The 18406-nt window shown below is 40.4% G+C and overlaps 1 protein-coding gene and 1 long non-coding RNA gene across 11 annotated transcripts in view; one reads left to right on the forward strand and one right to left on the reverse strand.

The window, feature by feature from the left end:
* Positions 1-8977, reverse strand: part of LOC137073117 (uncharacterized) — a 35987-nt gene extending 27010 nt beyond the window's left edge. For 2 of the 3 annotated variants that reach the window (XR_010904733.1, XR_010904731.1), the window contains exons 1-2: positions 8000-8977; positions 6339-6441 (exon numbers count right to left, since the gene is read on the reverse strand). This is a non-coding gene — a long non-coding RNA (uncharacterized lncRNA). Of the gene's footprint in view, positions 1-407; positions 624-6338; positions 6442-7999 lie in introns of those variants that run through there. The other variant, XR_010904732.1, reaches the window with a different exon arrangement.
* bdnf (brain-derived neurotrophic factor) lies at positions 112-16904 on the forward strand. Of its 8 annotated transcripts, none has more exons than XM_067441272.1 (2): positions 112-274; positions 15863-16904. In XM_067441272.1, exon 2 carries the CDS (start codon positions 15884-15886, stop codon positions 16679-16681), a length of 798 nt encoding a protein of 265 aa, XP_067297373.1. In that variant the 5' UTR covers positions 112-274; positions 15863-15883; the 3' UTR covers positions 16682-16904. The 8 variants fall into 8 exon arrangements, with proteins under 8 accessions (XP_067297373.1, XP_067297340.1, XP_067297355.1 ...); XM_067441239.1 differs by lacking the exon at positions 112-274 and adding an exon at positions 815-950; XM_067441254.1 differs by lacking the exon at positions 112-274 and adding an exon at positions 1631-2063.
* The last annotated feature ends 1502 nt before the right edge of the window (positions 16905-18406 follow it).

Below are 18406 nucleotides of genomic sequence, written 5' to 3' on the forward strand. Positions count from 1 at the left end.
GGACACATCCAAGCATAGCGCCTCGTCACTGCATAACAATTAGATGTCTGAGTGTTCGCGCTCTGATGGAATTTTACTGATAACAGACAACGGTCGTACTTGGATTTCGTGACTTCCATATCATTCTTTATGTCAAGATAAAGGCGTGCGGGGGGAAATAACGTTGTCATTTCTTTAAGTTGACAGCGTTCCACAAGACTGACGAGGATTCAGCTTTTTTCTTTTCCTATAGTAGGCTACACACAAAACGAAGCTCAAACTGTATTGCACAGATGTAAGTATGGTACTTAAAACCATGTTTTTCCTGTGTTTGGCTTTCAATACCACAGCTCTGCAGCAGCAGCAACAAGTCTCCCGAGAACTTAGTACTACTTGGCAGAAAATAAGATTGTAAAATGTGATCTTACCTGACTTCTCCCTCAGAAGCCGGGAAAGCAGCCAGATTGAAAATGTCGTGAACTGTACCGGCTTCGCGTAATATTGACATATCACGCGCAATACACGCACAGACAAGCGAAAAAAAGTGCACATTGCTGTCTTGGATGCGCAACTTTTCTTATGGTCATTCATTTTCACTCAGCATCACGGGCTTGTAGTTTGTGGTCAGTTTAATTCCCACATAAACTTGACCGCCTTCGCTTATTTCAATCACGTAAGAGCACTAACGGCGTTTCTGAGGGAACTGCGTAAAGCTGTATAGGGGTTTTGGGTAAATCGCACTGGTTGCTGTTTGTCCTGTCGGCACAGTCACCAAGGTGTTAGAGAATTTAAGCACGCGGATATTGCAAAGGGTTATTAGATTCATAAGTCACCCAAGTGGTGGGCGATCTTCTGAGCACGGCAGAAGTTCTCATATGATGACTTCAAACAAGACACATTACCTACCAGCATCTGTTGGAGTGTGTGGATATTAAGACACTTCTATCTCCAGGACAGCATAGAGGAAAATGGTAAGTAGCATGGAAATACTACACTTAAAGAAATAATTACTCCAAAAGGCATGGCTTGTGTTTACACTGTAGGGTTGGTATCAAAAGAACAGATTTTGATGTACGACATTTGCTCTCGTGCTTATGGACCCTAACGCTGAAGGCTACTTAAACGAGGGTTCAGGTTTACTAACACGATTGTAAAACTTTGTAATGCTGCTGTTTTCTGTGATTCGAATGTAGAGAAAACAAATCTGAGCAAAGCAAACGCAGACACATACATAGCCGTAGAGAATATACATTCTAATTGGGGTTTTGCCTTTGTTGCGCTGTGCCAATCTGCGCTTTGATGACCATTGGGCTTTTAGCCTTTATTCAGAATATCATATATATATTATTATTTTTACAAGTGCTCTCTGTCAGTGAAAAAGCAACGTGTAGACATGTCCATCTGCCCTGCAGGACAAAAGCAGAGCACCAAGGCGCTATTACTGTGTGATTTGAGGACATGGGTTTCAAGCCTTTTGGGGGGACTCCTCTTTAGAGGGTTATGAGCGACTTTTCAGATAAGTGATTCTTTTGTTAAAAAAACGACCGGCCAACATGTGATCAAATATTAACAGGACGGGCTTGCCAAGGATATATTCACGTGACAAGGCGTGGGGAAGCAATAGAGTAAAGCAATATCAAGTGGCACTTAACGAAAGTATAGATTTTTGCCTCTAAGTAACCTTAGCTGTGCTATGATTTCAGCACTTTGGACAGAGGCACCGGAGTCGTTGAACGCTGAGGACTAACACGGAGTGAGTGGACATCGCCTTTTGTGTTTTGCAGTTCTTTTGCCAAAGCTAGGGAATTGTTTCACTTTTTCCTTCTTTTTTTCGCTTTCGGAGGGAGACCGGTGAAAAAACAAAACAAACAATCAAACGCGAGGAAAAGAACCAGTCGATAGTGGGGCTGCTTTGCGCTTGGAGTTTTGTCGCCACTTAGAGCATGTGAAAGTTGAAATGGTAGAGCTGCTGTAGTGTACGCGTACTTTGCAAGCTCCACTTGGTGCACAGCGTTAACTTTGGGAAATGCAAGTATTGGTCTTGGAGATCTAACCACTGATAGTGGTTGTCAGCTCTTAAAAAGGTAAGACCTGTTTGTTTTATTCTCCACTTAACTAGCAGTCCTTTTAGGGCAGATGTTTTACTTGTACATGAGAAAGGACATCTTTGACGTTTTCTTTTTTTTTTTTTTTTTTTAAGTTTGATTAGCGGTTAGAGCTAGATACAATGTTACGCTGTGATGAACATCTTTGGGTAGTGATGGTATAGAGAAGACACTGAGTCATAAGGGAATTGTTAAACTTACGTTATCATTTGACATTTTCCCTCTACTTTAGGCTACTCGTATGATTTTACACTATGACTAGAGCAGAAAACATAACGGTGACAAAGTAGTTTCAATTAACAGCCACAGTTTTGTTACGAAATCATAGAAACGGAATAATGTATATTTCTATATCTCACCCCATATAGAGATGGCATTTTATACGAGTTGCTATTTATAGCGCAAAATGTAGAAAGTAAACTATGCATGTAAGCGCGAAAACAGCTGACTTTCCGTCCTCATCATAATCAAAATGCTTGCGGAATTCGTGTTGTCTTAAATGCGCAATTGTCTAGCACTCGCTTTTCTTTGCTTGCTGAATAATGGGCTATGTCTTTAATAAAATATTCGACTCAGCACGAGCTGCCATCTACTTATTGTCTTGCTGGAAATGAAAATATCTATCTATCTATCTATCTATCTATCTATCTATCTATCTATCTATCTATCTATCTATCTATCTATCTATCTATCTCATTACCCTTTCTTAACAGCTAAATGTTGTTTTTGTTAGCATGGAGGGATAATTTATTCGTTGAATCGATCTTAAAGTGGTGCAACCAGCCTTATCAATGTAATCGCGTCTGTAGCATCTCCGCACTTCGTCATCGTGGACATATTGCTATGTTTTTACTACGGACCGCTTCTCCATTTCATTCATCCCGAGATTTCCACTCCTCTCCTCCAGCATCACCTGCTCATCTCGCTCCCGAGCGCACAGGTCTGTCTGTGCACACGCTGAACAGTTGGGAACCACTTAGAGCTAAAAGCTTTCGCCACAGATAACATACCATGTTAAAATATTTTAAATTAGCTCGCCAAAAATAGCCCGTTGGTCAAAGCAGTGTGTGTGTGTGTGTGTTTGTGTATTCATATATATATTTCCAGTTAAAGTGAATAAGTATTTGGATAGGCGTGGTCAGATTTTGTTCAGACTGGGTTAGATGGAGCCACCGATAAGATTGCCTGATAAGGAAATGGCTGAGAGGGTGTCACGCGTATTGTGGAGAAAGCTGAAGAAAAGCTGTGCAAGACTGAGACGCAATTAGGACAGTCAGCGTTTTAAAGGAGCCTTTCGCTGATGATTTTCTGACTTTTATGCCGACTAAGTTTAGGAATTCGTCTCAGTTTCTGAGAGGGATGAGCGGAGGATATTGGCTACGGTCGCTTTTTTTTCTTTGTATCCAAGAATCTGATTAAAGGGTGAAGCGATTGAATGACAAACAGACAGATATGAAAGCCCACGGGCGCCTGAGCACTGCGTTAATCAAGAGTCTATCATGCGGAAGACAGTGTGTCATTTAGCTGCTTTTAAATGATCCTTATGACTGTTTCTCTTTGTTCGGATGCATTAGCTTCTTTCATCACTGCTAAATCGGTAATTTCTCTATTAAACATTTATTTCCTTGTCATAATCGTACGAAACATGTTATCGAGAAAATCTCTGTTGTTGCAAAAACAATGTATCGAACATCTGGCTTTAGAGGGACAAATCAAGCGGGACAAGCAGCATATGTTTTTGGACGGGTCCGAGATAGCAGCTGATTTTATAACTAGGTTTTATTATCGCTGTTTTATAATTGTAATATTCGTAATACCCTTGTCATTTATGGGCAAATTTTAGAGGCATCATTAGGCTATTGACATGCAACAAAACGGTCACGGGCGCCGTTTTTAGGAGCAATTATTTTATGCATAATTTCATGTTTTTTAACGAAATAATGCCTGTTTTTACAATCCAGTGGTGAATGACTAAACTTCTGCATCAATATATTAAATTATTTTTTAAAGCTTTGTATAGAGTCGAATGTTATTAATGATTTTTGTTGCCATTTATTACACATCAAACGACCCAGAGTCGTGTTTTTCATTTATTTAATGCATTTTTTTAAAAAAAATATTATTATTTATAAAATGAATGTATATATAATTTTAGTTCATGAGACAGAGGGATAGAGATGTGGGTTGGTGGTGTGGGTGTGGGCACGCGGGGGGAGGGGGGCTGGAGGCGGATGCGGGGAGGGTGGGGGGTGCTGGGGGATGGCACGACACACTTTGTATGTACGGAAGGTTTTTTATAGAACTTTCTGCAATGTACGTCATCGGATCAGTCCATAAATGGGGTTGTGTTATCTAGCTGAGAATCTCCCTCTCCGCCCCCCCTCCCCTCCGCTCTCTGATCGCTGCAGAGTTAAGGGTGGGCGTCAATAACAAATCTGAGCTTGTATATTTCAATTCAGACATCACATAATGCTATTGTGGCATTATATTTTTACAGTTTAATCGGCGTTTACTTCATCCTCGTTTGACTCGCGGATGATCAGGGGATATTTATAAACTAAGTATGAAAATTGTTTTGTTTGCGGAGAGCGCGCTTTCCTAATTAACTTTTATAGAGATGTACCGACTTATTGCGCCCTGCTTCACTCGCGGGAGGAATTTATTATAGGCCTACTGAATATGCACAGTTCCTTTGGGAAATAAAAGCGTGTGCTCGTCACAATTGCGAAAAAGAAAAAGGTCCGTTTTTTTTTTTTTTTTTCATTTACTCCCTGATAAGATTATTTTTTTGCGAACCACAATAGTCTCACAATTTTGCTAACAACAACAATAATAACAAGTATACAAATAATAATCGTCGTTATCATATTTAGATTAACCACAATTTCTATAGGATATTGCATATATAAGCAGGCTAATTAACGTGGTGCCAAAATAATTGGAATGATACTTCGGATGCATTCAGTGTAATTATTCTGTGCTTATGAGGCTATTTGGACAAGCCTAAAATCATTGGTCAATTAGCACCTCCGACTGCATGGTTTTCTGCGCAAGAAACCCTCAAGAGGCTTGAGGAATTGTGCGCGCGCTCAATACTAAGCAAGAGCGTGACTTGCGGTGCTCTAGCGCAAAGCCCTTATTCTGAAAAGAGGTCGTGTGATATCTGCACGTATGGTGTAATTCCTCTATAATCAGCTTTTAAATAGCTACATATTCATGTTTTTTTCTGTAATACTTTTGAAAAGAAGTTTGCCATTTAGGGTGTTGTTGACCCCATTGTATGGTTGTTTGTGCGTCTGAGAATCTGTGCTTGACCTCTAGCATACATCTGCATCCAAGTTTGTTTGATGGGGTCTGTATGATGTGCTTTGCTAGTTGTTTGTGCCCCCCCACCTGTGTGCTTTACTCACTGATGGAGTGGCACTTGCCTCTGTATGTGAATAGCTACAGAGCAGCATTAGTGCTGGTGCCTGGCAACTAAGGCTCCACCAAGGAAACCTCTAACTATTCGCCAACGTCAGTGCTTGGGTATGTATATGCAGGACTTCTCTAACATGTTTGCAATTTGCCTCTGCGCATGTTGGTTAAGAATGGCATTCCGACTGTTTGTGTCTGAGCGTGACTTTGATATACTTGCTTAATGCTATTTCTAAGGTCTCTCTAACAACGGTGTTTAACAAAGCAAGTTTTTTTCAACATTTGAATGCTTAACATTTCTTAGAGGTCACTTTTTTCCGCTACGGCTTTGTAGAACAGTGATTTTCATACTTCATAGACAGTTCTTCATTTCTCATCTTCATTCTCATTTGCGCCATCTCTTAAAGTGCACTATTTGTTTATGATGGTGTTTTTTTCCCTCTGTGCATTCGTTCGTATATTAATACATCCATATTTTAAATGGATATCCGAACTATGAATCTAGTAACCCCTAAATGTGTAAAAGACAGGCTACAATGGTGCATGACAAGAACTGTCTACCTAATTATGTAAATATACTCACCCTTGACACATAAGGGTTTGTTGGGCAAGCAAAAGGCTAGATTACCAGAGGATGTGTGTACAAAGGGATAAAGTGCAGCAGAGGGCTTATACCCCACGGATACATTACCAGTGTAGCTGGTGTATGCTGCAAGGGATAGATTACAGTTACGTGGATTGTATAGCTCATTGTGTCTATGTGCTAAAGTGGATATCTAAGTGTGTAGTCCTATAATGTAGCTGCTATAAGTCAAGACTTTGAGATCTTTATCTTACACGGCTGGCCGCTGTTGACCACCTTCAGCCCTTTATTGATAACAGGGACCTGTTGCATCTTGCTGTTGGAGAGATGAGCACTGCGCAATTCTTCAGTGTGGGTCTGGAATGAGAGACGGTGATGTGAGTCACACAAAGCACTGCCCAGACTCCCTTCCCTAAAGACAGCGAGCCGAAGAAACAGAGACAGGCACCCAGGAATGGGCAAACTGAAGTTCCAGAAAGTGACTCACTCATTTCAATGCAATGACAAAATGGAAAGACGGGACATACTTAAACTAGCGTACATACTTAAATGTACACTCCACATTACAGTCTAAACAACACTAAATCATTGTCGTGGGCTGAATTTTATAAGATATACTCTGCATGATTTATACGTTTTCACATTCGTCATTCATATTTTTGTTGACAGCGGGCTTGTGTGGAAAATGTTTGTGAATACTTGGCTACGCTCTTAAAAAATAAAGGTTCCAACGGGTTTTTGCGCAGCAATGCCATAGAAATACCATATTGGGTTCCCCAAAGAACCTTTTTAGTGAACAGATCTTAAAAGAGCAATTATTCCTTGGTGTGAAGAACATTTTATATAATTTAAAGAACCTTTTGTGCAACTCCATGGAATATTTAAAGGTTCTTCATGGAACCACTGATGTAAAGAACCTTTATTTATAAGAGTGTATTTCAGTTTAAAATCTAGTGCAATGTTGACAAACATTTTTTTTTAATTTACTTAAGCTTTTCATTGCAGCACCAAAGTTCAAAAAGGGCATTGTTTTTTTCCTGTGCTCTGTGACAGTACTGTGATGTTTGATGAATGCTATAAACTAACTTTTTTTGGCCTGTCAGACTAAGATCTGGTCTAGATTTCTAGATTCTATTTTATAGATATCCCATATTGACTTATGAAGGAGCCATCACCTCTGTTTTTACAACTAGTTTTGACATTCTAAAACTTTGCCCTGAAATAGCGGAAACTATTCCACCATTTCAGGTTTGTACAAGACACAGATCACTTCTAACCTTTTCAAAAAGATGCTTCATTAAGTCTCAAAATGCGACTTCAGAATTCAGAATCCTGCTTTGCCATTATGTGGGAGACCTGTTCTGATGGTTCCAGGATGGAATATGCTACGATGGGTCGAGACCGCACACAAGACAACAGAGGGACAGATTTTGAGAAAGCTGAGGTGACGTCATTAGCGACCCGACCTATTGGATAGAGACACGGCCATCGCTTCTGACGCCGCTCCGACTCTCTCAACATTCAACACTTTGAACACGCCGATCCTGATGGTCAAGTTTCAACCAACGTTTCAGCTATAATGCCCACACTGTGTGTTCTGTCATAATTTTTATTGATCCTAAAGTTTGCACAAAGTTGCAGCGAATGAAAGTCAAGGCCTTCCCACAGTTCATCTCTTGCTGTATTCTCATTAGTCCATATGTCCACTTTGTGGTTATCTTAGTTCTTTCTGTGGTGGTGGTGTCAACTTTGTGCTGTATGTGCAGTTCTGAATGAGATCCATGTTGTTTTTGTGCTCCTAATGAGAAGCAGAGTGATTTATTTATGGATTACCTAGCTGGAACAGCCATAATGCGCAGTGTGAGAGTGTACATGAGTGAGTGTGTGCGTGTGTGCGTGTGTGTGTGTGTGTTACCTCTCTTGGAGTCATGTCGCTCTTTAACTGCTGATGCAACTCTTTGTCATCCAGGGTTTGCCCTCTCCTCCTGTGAACCTATGGGATGAGTTATATTCATCTTGGCTTGTCCCTATAGGAAAGAGGAAGGGCCTGTAAGCATGAATATGTCAAAATGAGTGAAGGTGAAGCTATATTTTTGAAAGTATATGTGAGTTTAGCAGTGCAAAAACATGGAAGATGAAAAGGAGAGAGAAAAAAGAAAGATGGAAAGAAATAAAGTGTGTATGCATGTGAGAGGAGGCAGGTGTTAGCATCCACTCTCATGCTGGGAACAGCTAGGTTTGAAACCGCTCCACCTCATTACCTTATGCAGAGAAAAATCATCATCACTATACACGAAACTCATCAATATAAATCTTGCATTGGACGAGATCCAAAAGCACTTGGTGAAAGTATGGGGCTAATGATGTGGTATAGCATGGGGTGAAAGAACAAAGAATGCTTTCCCTAAACTCTTCCTGGAAGGTCAAGTTAAGAATGAATGGCTAAGCTGCAAAAAATATACCATCGTCCTATTAGTTTGAACATCTTTGACCATTTACCTTACACATTTCAAACAAACCGCTCCCATTATTGGAGGAATATAACTGACACTGGAAGAACAATGAATAGTTTTAAAAGCAATGAACCAACATCTGGCACATAAGCTCCTTTTGGAGGACAGAGGGGTTCAAACTGACAATAGTTTAAAATATCACATACAGAGATGGCCAGGGAATAATAGATCCTTGATGTGGTGGGGACAAGGAGTGAGCTTTTTACTTTGAAGCTACCTTTGTGGAGTCACAATTGCAAATATCAATTTCAGCAGTTGATCTATGGTCTTGTCACAAAAAAAAGGTGTTTCATATTAACCTAACGGCTATCCATTAGGACGCTGTTTCAGCATTTGCTGGCAGTGAAACCAATGAATTTAAAGTGCAATCAATTGAGAAGATTTAGATGGCAAATGCAATAACTTAAAACCATATATTAGTCTATCTTTCATTACATTTGAGAATGGCAAAAGTAATAACTTAAAACCATTAATTATAATTTTACTGGTTGCACAAATTAAGCTAAAAGAAGGTGTTCATGTGTGGCCAATTTCTGATGTCTATATAGCTTACAAAAATGAAATAAAACACTATAGCCTATGTGATTCAATCATATATATATATATATATATATATATATATATATATATATATATATATATATATATATATATATATATGTCATTATTAAAGATGAAGGGCAGGGGAAAATATCAAAAACCCACATTAACTCGATGGTTAGCAGTTGAAGGAGCACTTAAGAGAAGAAAGCGATGACTTCAAAAACGACGGATATTGGGGAGGGAGAAACACATTCAGGCTCAGTATGTTCAGGGATTAGAAAGGTTTCTCTCCTATGCTGCTCTTTGGCTCTCGGTAAACGCCATAATAACATACTTTCCGGTTATTCGTTAGGCATTAAGTGTCTCTCTCGGTTGGCGCTCGGTCGCGCTCTCGCTGGAGTCACATGTTGCAACGTCACGGCAGTAGTTAGTTACTGTAGTCGCGAGGAATGAAGCCGTCATTTCAAGCTGGAGAGCTCTCTCAATGCGCACTACACCGCGAGCGCTCACCATGCCATCCAACTGCTTCAACCCAACTCCAAAGGATCCGCTCAGTCATGGGAGTCCATTACCTCAACCATGCAATTTCCACTATCAATAATTTAATCTATTTGCTCAAAAGCTGAAGAGACTACTTGCAGCTGCTGCTTGGCGAAGAGCGGGCGAATATCGCGAAATAGTTGAGCGGAGGGCTTATCCAAAACATCCCAGATGACACTGTCCTGCTGAATGGGCTCCTTTACGACTGGGCAGTAAAGGTAGGTTTTTGTGCGGAATAGAGTGATTACTGCAGGTTTACTAACTGCGTCTGAAATGAGAAGGGGAGTTAGGAAAAACTAATCAAGTGTTAAGATCATGCAGCGGCAACATGAAACGATATCCTCGCGTTCATTAATAAGATACGGCGTTATTATGTTGATTGAATTTCTGATAGGGGTCAGTCGAACCTAAAAAGTTGTTTTTGCTTATTTTCCAGGGCTATTTGCTGTTTATCCTAGTAGCTTTTAGCTGTTTAATAGTTAGTTTGATTACATTTGCTGCAATAATGAAAAGTGTGCTGTTGTTTTTTTCCTGATATATGTTTTATGTATTAATGGCGTGTTAAAGTTTTACCAAACGGTATATAACGTTATGTCTATTCACAAGGACAGACTGTTTACCGTTTAAGAGAAAACTAGGCTATGTATGAGAACGTTGAGAGAATATTATGCATTTCGTGAATTCGATGAGACTTGAAGAACATGAAACTTGAGATCATCGTTTAGGTTTACCGTGTAGAGTCTAGCCTTCCCCTGGATCGGATGAACTCCCAAAGCGAACATTAAAGTTTTCGAATTAAAAACGAACAAATAAATTATAGTTCTGGGCTGCTTTTGGGTGCTAATTGGGCATTGGGCAAAAGAGCTTGAACAAAATTGCACTTCTAGCTGATTTAGAAACAATTTCTCTCAATCCTAATAGACTGTAGTAATAGACTGGCTACATTGTAATTTATTATGCTTATATACACACACGATTCTGTATGTCATTTGTTTTAGATGAAAATCATATAGATGTAGGCTGCAGCAAAGAAAACAGGCTCATTTATTATTAGCTATCAGGTGGCCTCTTATTAATCTGAGTTCTCTTTGTGTGAGCGTATGTTTACGTGACAGAAAGAGATGTTTCTCATGGATGTCTCTATGCTTTTCTGCTTGCCTTCCCTTGAAATGAGCTTTATGTAGACGAATGCGCCATCTAGTGCAAAAGTGGTGTAATGCCTGGATTGTGTGGAAGGGATGCCGCTGGTTTAAGAGAATCCTCTCTTGACACCACTTTTCTAGTTTAGAAACTGTGACTTAAAAGTATGTATAGCCTACTAACAGCAGCACCGCTGCTTGAGAAGTTTTTACCGGTTGGTACCAGGATATGTTTTCAACTTCTTTGAAAGTTCCAGGAAAAAAACTCAATCTCTTGGCCTACAAACATATAGAGTGGCAAATCTTAGATTATATTTTCCTCGCGGATCCTGTTAGCCAATGCGTTGCCCTTTCTCCTGTTACGAGAAAATACGAAACTTATACATAAATTATTACAGCACTAATGTTTAATTTGTCTTTGTCTTCTGCCTTTCAGTATTAGAGTCACATTTACATTCGTCACCAGGCTGTTTCAAGCTGTTCTGTTTATAAGTAACGTTAAATCTATTGTATTTACTTTTAAGGGGGTTCTGTCGAGGTTCGTTTAACTAAACGCAACTAAACCACTAGTAGGCTTAGCTAAACGTCAATTACTACTTTTTAAACAAACAAATCAAATTCTATATGTATTTATATGTAAATAAATTGACTAGTGAAGTGATAAATGTTGGTTTTTCTACTTACCGCCTGAAACTAATCGTAGGCCTACTGCGCTTGTGCAACTTCCCGTTGTTATGGTTACATTTTCTAGCGAAAGCGAATTTCTGAAATTTACGGGTGAAAATATGCGCTCTCTAACTAACTTGCTTGCTAACTTTTATTACTGTTGATTATAAAACACTGTTTAAACCTATATATTTTGTAATTTAAAAACAAATTTTTACTAAAGTATTTATTTTTTGTTTCCAGCAGGCTACTCAAACTAATATAAAATACTGTAGTTTTGAGAATTTTTATCAATTAGCTTTTATCAAAATGTGCATCTTTTACTGAAGATAATGAAGATTTTTGCGTTCGCTAGAGTTATACTTGTTCACTTTTTTCGTTTTTGTACATTGCATCTTTATTGTTATTTTTATAGTTTGGGTTTGACAAGATAGAGGTCTTGAACTCTATAACCAGCACCAACTCAAACTCTTTTTAAAAAAAACTTACATTTGAACATAGATTTCATCACAGATGAACAGAAAGTTTGCAGTTGTCCCTTGTTGTGTTACCACTAATGTCAGATTGTAACTGTTATGGATTTCACATTTTAATGTGTTCTCCAAGTCAAAATAATAATTAACAGCTGAGACACCTGTGTGAGCTTAGGTGATGCACGCTACATTGTTTCTTGTCATTGAAACAAGTAGACCAAAGCAATCTAAAATCTTTTCTTATGCTACAAGCATTTCCCCCCAACCTTTGTAGTTCTTTTCAAATACTTTATCATGCATTGTTAAGTAGCTTGCCCTAAGGAGTGAATTATTTTTCTCCATTTTGCCTTGGAGTGCTAAGACCAATAGAAAAGTGTCTGTTACCACAATACTTTTAAGTTGGAAGATCCATACACATCTGTCATGAGTGCTTTTCTTTTCGTAATCCCTCTGGCATGGAGATTTAAGCAAGTACAGTTGTGGGGGAATCAGGATCATGTTGACCAATCTATCCTGTCCTACCTGCCCCTCTCCAAACAATTGAGCAGGTGCATGTCGTTTTTTTTGCCAAAACTATAGAGCTGCCACTCAGGCCCAATTAAAGTACAATCATGTTTTACAGTGAAAGGTGTTTGAACGTGCTCCTATAAGACCCGACCATAGGGATCAAATACAGCTGTGTGGATGAAGTATTTCATCAAGCTTACTTTGTAGATAGAGAGCTTGAAAGATCCCTGCAGGCTGGATGGTTTCACATGTGAGAGCTTTGATTGATGGAAACCTTGTTTGTAGTATTTTCAATGCCTCATAATGAATCTGGCTTCAAAGGTCTTACAAATGGAACACAAAAAGCATGAATTAGCAGCTTTGTTTACATGACAGTGTAACGGATTATCTCAGCTTTTTACTTTTTTTTGTGATGGCTACTACCACATCACCACTCACTTTCTGTGACCCATCAAAAACACCTGTACTCTATATACACAAACATACGCCATGTTTGCACATCATACGGTACGATGACAGGATATTGGTATTCCATTATCATACGCAGTTCAAACACACGCATATTAAAGCAGAACAAACATGTCCGTCAAGGTAATCTTGTCTTCCCTCGCTGCTTTGAATGAGACAGAAGGTCTCAGTTATTGCCAACTCAGTCCCAGAGCAATAAAGTGATTCATCGTCTAGATTACGTTTTAACAGGAAGTTGATTGAGAGCGTAATCCATATTGATTCTCTTGATGGAAACAGGAAATAGCAGAGTTAGAAATAAAATCGTGTGTTGTTCCTGGTGAGAAGGGACCCCAGAGAGAAATGTAAAGCAATTGCGAGCTGATGAGTGGCACTGCCCCCTAGCCCCACCGCCCTTTTCCTCTCATCCCCCTTTGAGACCAGAGAGAGACGTCATCAGGGTTGTTGTGCTCTTGGTCTCCACCCCCTGCCACACAACTACACACCAGTGCTCTAGTTTAATTAGGAGGGAATGATACAATTTAGTCAATGCCACAGCTTTTCAAATTCAGTAAACAACCTTTGCGCTTTTACGTGATACTGCAAGCCAGGTAGCTCCGTAATATATTTAAGGTAATGTTTTACCGGTAGGATTCGGATGTGAGATGACATTGGTACTCCGCCTGCTGTCAGGTAGGGCAACAGAAGGGATTTGGGTGTCAGCATGACTGATGCTGGTATTTCATTCAGAAGCCTCTGCAATATATATAAATACTTCGCTCATTAGGGAGACGACAGATGTTTGCTAATTGGGATCGTCCTAAAACTGGGGCGGTTACTGGGCTATGCTTCTCTGTATGTGCATAAACCCGCATTAAGGTTGTCTTGAGACTAGGAACGCTGACAATAATCCATCCGTCCTCACAGGCGCGCCACATCTGGAGGAATGAAATAAGACAGAATCATTGAATAATCCTCAGGCAGGCACTTTAAATTCCTCGCTATATTCAGCAGAGGTAATTGCTGACAATGTAAGAAGCTTTTTCCATTACAGGGAAAGCTGACAGACTGAAGTATCTTTTCATGCCTGCAGAAGCAGCTTGTACACACATTTTGCGCACTGCCTGATTTGATTAAGATTGATCTGTCCTCCACAGCTGTATCCATGGCTCTGGGTTTTTCCACACTTGTTTTTGACCATTTTAGAGGAGAGATTAAAGATGCTCCCATCTCATCTCCCTAGCTAAACACACACACGCGCGCTGACGCACACGCGCTCTCACACACACCCCTCGTGGACTGCAACGTCACAGAGCGAGGGGACTGAGCTCATTAAGTAGAGGGCTGTGATATTCTGAATCGAGACTGTGGGACTCCCAACCGGCCTATTTATAGAAAGCACATCTCCATGGCAGTCATCGCTGCGCTAGCAAATCGCAGCCGTGGCCCCAGACACCAATTAAGAATGAAACAAATGCCTTTTAGACAGGGCGTGTCTCTCCTTCTCTCCTGCTGGCCCGTACTGCCTTCTGCTCTGGGAGCGGATCCTCCCTCTGCCTCTTCCTGAGGCTGCGTGGGGCATCGGGAGGACAGCACGCAGAGAACTGGCGAAGCCTTGCTGCGGTGCTGGATATTTTTAAATGCAACCCCCCTCCACCCCCCCTTACCCCAGCCCTACCTCTCCTCTTCTCCTTCTCCTTAGAAAAGTACGAGTAATGGGTATCTTTTTTGTTGTTGTGTATGCATGTTCCCCTGTCTGTTCGTATGTGCCGGGATGCCTTTGGATGCAATGAATCGCAGTGACTCATAAAGGGACTTCAGAGAGGTAAGAGAAACCTGCTGAGGGATTCGGGGAGAGGAAAGGAAAGAGAGGAGGAATCAGATAGGTTCACGGTTTCATAGAATTGTAATTAATTTGCATTGATTTTGTAGTCAGGAAAAATTCCATTGAATAAAGCATGGCAGTTTGTGTGTAGGTATGAATGAGCGAATGAATGACTGGCATCTTTTCCAGTTCTCTCTGCATTTCTCATTCTCTCTGTTTCATTCTCTGATCATTTCATTTCAGATATCTTTCTCTACTTTTATGTTACAGTGTCTTTCCATAGCTCGCTCTGTTTCTTATCGCTCTGTTTGAGTTTTTTGGGAAAGATAATCATCTGTACGGCATCGTAGTGTGCAGACTTGCTCTTCCAAATTAGTCCTGCTCAGCTGATTCCAGAGAAGTTTAGATGTTTGTTATACATTTAAGCAGTATGTAAAGTTCATCTTGCATAGAATATTATAATAATAAAAAAAGACATTATCTTTTTGAAATAATAATAAGAGTATATCATTTTAATAATATTACATTTAAGTAATTACATTTAAGCGGTTCTGTCATTTTTTGGTGGGTTTTGACTTATCACCTATATCTGCTCCATCTGATACTCACACAAGCAGTTCACACACCTCTAAGGGAAGAGTGGAAGAGGCAAGGGACCAGGAGAGGGAGGAGGAGGAAGGGAAGGGGAAGAGAGAGACTGAGGAGAGTGGGAGCAGTTCTCTGGTGTCCTCCTAATGATACTCCAGGGTCTCTGAATTTAGCCTGCTGCATTTGCTGGTGGGGGAAGAGGGGCACAAATGTGCAGGTGTGTGAGCAGGGACGGGTGAAAGCGTGCAGTGTTAGTTGCGCTCCCGTGGGCCAGTAACTAAAAATGAAATGAAGAAATAACAAGTTGGCACGTTGTGTTTGTGTCACGCTTTGTACTGCGTTACGGTAATGATTTGCGATCGCGGTTTCATCTGCTACAATAACCACAAACGACTATTAATCTTTCGTTGACCACGGGGGAAGTGTTTTTCACGTAATGTTATTTCCAGTACCCCAAATTAAAATGGCTGTTTTACGTTGTGTTTTCTCTTCCTCCCTCCCCTTTTTCACTCCCCCAACCCTCTTGTCTGTCTCCAGTTCCAACAGGTTAGAAGAGTGATGACCATCCTGTTTGTTACTATGGTTATTTCATACTTCAGTTGCATGAGAGCTGCGCCCATGAGAGAGATCCCGGGCGTGCAGGGGGGCCACCGGGCCGAGGGCTACCTGGGCGCCGCTGCCATCACCTCAGGCAGCCGAGGCCACGGGACTCCACAGAGTGGGGGCGGGCTGCCCTCGCTCACAGACACTTTCGAGCAGGTGATTGAGGAGTTGCTTGAGGTGGAAGGGGAGGCGACGCAGCAACTGGGGCCCGGGGCTGACCAGGGCCAAGGAGGGGGCGGTCCCGTAGCCGCGGCAGACTCGAAGGACGTTGACCTGTACGCCTCGCGGGTGATGATCAGCAACCAAGTGCCTTTGGAGCCGCCGTTACTCTTTCTCTTGGAGGAATACAAAAACTACCTGGACGCCGCCAACATGTCGATGCGCGTGCGGCGGCACTCAGACCCCGCACGGCGAGGGGAGCTCAGCGTTTGTGACAGTATTAGCCAGTGGGTGACGGCTGTGGACAAAAAGACGGCCATAGACATGTCGGGCCAGACGGTCACCGTCCTGGAGAAGGTCCCTGTGACTAACGGTCAGCTGAAGCAATACTTTTACGAGACCAAATGCAACCCCTTGGGGTACACAAAGGAGGGCTGCCGAGGAATAGACAAGCGGCACTATAACTCGCAATGCCGGACAACCCAGTCTTACGTGCGAGCTCTTACCATGGATAGCAAAAGGAAGATCGGCTGGCGGTTTATACGGATAGACACTTCGTGTGTATGCACATTGACCATTAAAAGGGGCAGATAGTGTACACAATGTATAGATTTTATTGAGAGTTCTAAAAAAGAGAGAGAAAAGAGAAAATATCTATTTGTATATATACATAACAGGGTAAATTATTCCGTCAGATGAAAATTTTATGGACTGCATGTAAAAAAGATGAAGTTTATACAGTAAAAGTGATACTACAGTCTATTTATTGAACATATTCATGACCTTGTAAACAATTAAAAAAAGATCTGATCAGTCATTTGCGCCCAGTTCAAATTACTATATCACATTCCTCAAGACATTGTGTTTTTTACGTTGCCAAGATTTTGAGAGATGAGGAGAGGAGGGGGTGAGGAAGAATTACATTCAAGAAAAGAAAAAAAACGAAAAGAAAAAAAAACTTGCATGCTGCTTCAATTGTGAATTCAGAAACTGTCCACTATGGGAAAACAAGGAAACGATTTCCGACCAAAACATTACGTTTACATTCTCAACCGTAACAGGATTTCCTCCTCTCAGTACTCTGTCTGTTTACTATCCTCAACTTCTCAAGGTAATGTTGGAAATACATACTATGTCAAGGTGCTGTTGTCAAAGCTTTGCTGTTTATTTTTTTATCCCCACAAGATGAAAAAATATATATAAAATATATATAAAATTTATTCATTGACATGTGTTCTGGATTAATATAATTCATTTTGTATGTTGTGAAGTTGTTTGCAATATTAAATTGAAATATTTGAAGAAATAAAATTACTATAGGCAACTGAAAAACAAAAGCAATGTCAATAAAGTTTGAGCTCTCCCTTTGCAGGTCTAAATTTGAGAGAGAATATATTCTCTCACAACGATCATACATTGGATCCTACATTCAAATGATTTAAGAAGGTATAAAGATTTCTCATCATATATATCAGTGTAGTGAGCAGACGAAATGCTAGTTGGTAAATTTCAGCATTGAAGGATGCTGCAAATGCAGGTGAACACAGCCATGCAATGTAGTTTCAACTCTCTTCCGTGGAAGGACAGTCCAGAGAGTTCTCAGGTAAGACTTATTCTGAACTTGGCATGTAAATTCTGTGGAAAGCATTCCTTATATAATGCCGTCCAATCAGAGAGTAGTACATGCCTTCATCACTAGCACTAAGAGATTAGGATTTTTTTTGTCTGAAAGAGAGATCAATGGATTCAACACTCCAATGCACTCTACGCGATATCTGATACAGCTGAACACAGACCTATACACAAACCTGCTTTCCTTCAAAGGATGTTATCAGACAACTGAACAGAAACAGTCTGACACTGATACACTGCCACAGATAAGGGAGGACACAGAGTTTCATCTCTCCGTGGTAAGTATCTCACTGCATCATAAGTATGTGGAGAAGGAAACAAAAAAATCACACTTAAGCAGAAAGTCAAAATAACTGATCATGGGTGCATCCTTTCTCAGCAAACAAACTATTTTCAGATCTCCCTCAGTCAAATCCAAAACCATCTGTGTAATTGTTAAAACGTGTTTGGTATAGAAATAAATAATAGCTCTCTATATTGCATTATTAGCATAATAAAGATATATATATATAGAATGATTTTACTGCTAAATGCAACCACACAGCAATGGTGAATGGACTAGATAAGGAAATAGACAATACAATATTATCCTGGTGCATTTTACCCGAGAAACAACTTGCATGACTGAGTTATTTTTGTGAGGTTCAGATTTTCCCCAGTTCAAAGTAGTCCTTGGTAAGACCCAGC

The sequence above is a fragment of the Pseudorasbora parva genome, chromosome 1 (genome assembly GCF_024679245.1).
Source record: "Pseudorasbora parva isolate DD20220531a chromosome 1, ASM2467924v1, whole genome shotgun sequence".
Lineage (NCBI taxonomy): Eukaryota > Metazoa > Chordata > Actinopteri > Cypriniformes > Gobionidae > Pseudorasbora > Pseudorasbora parva.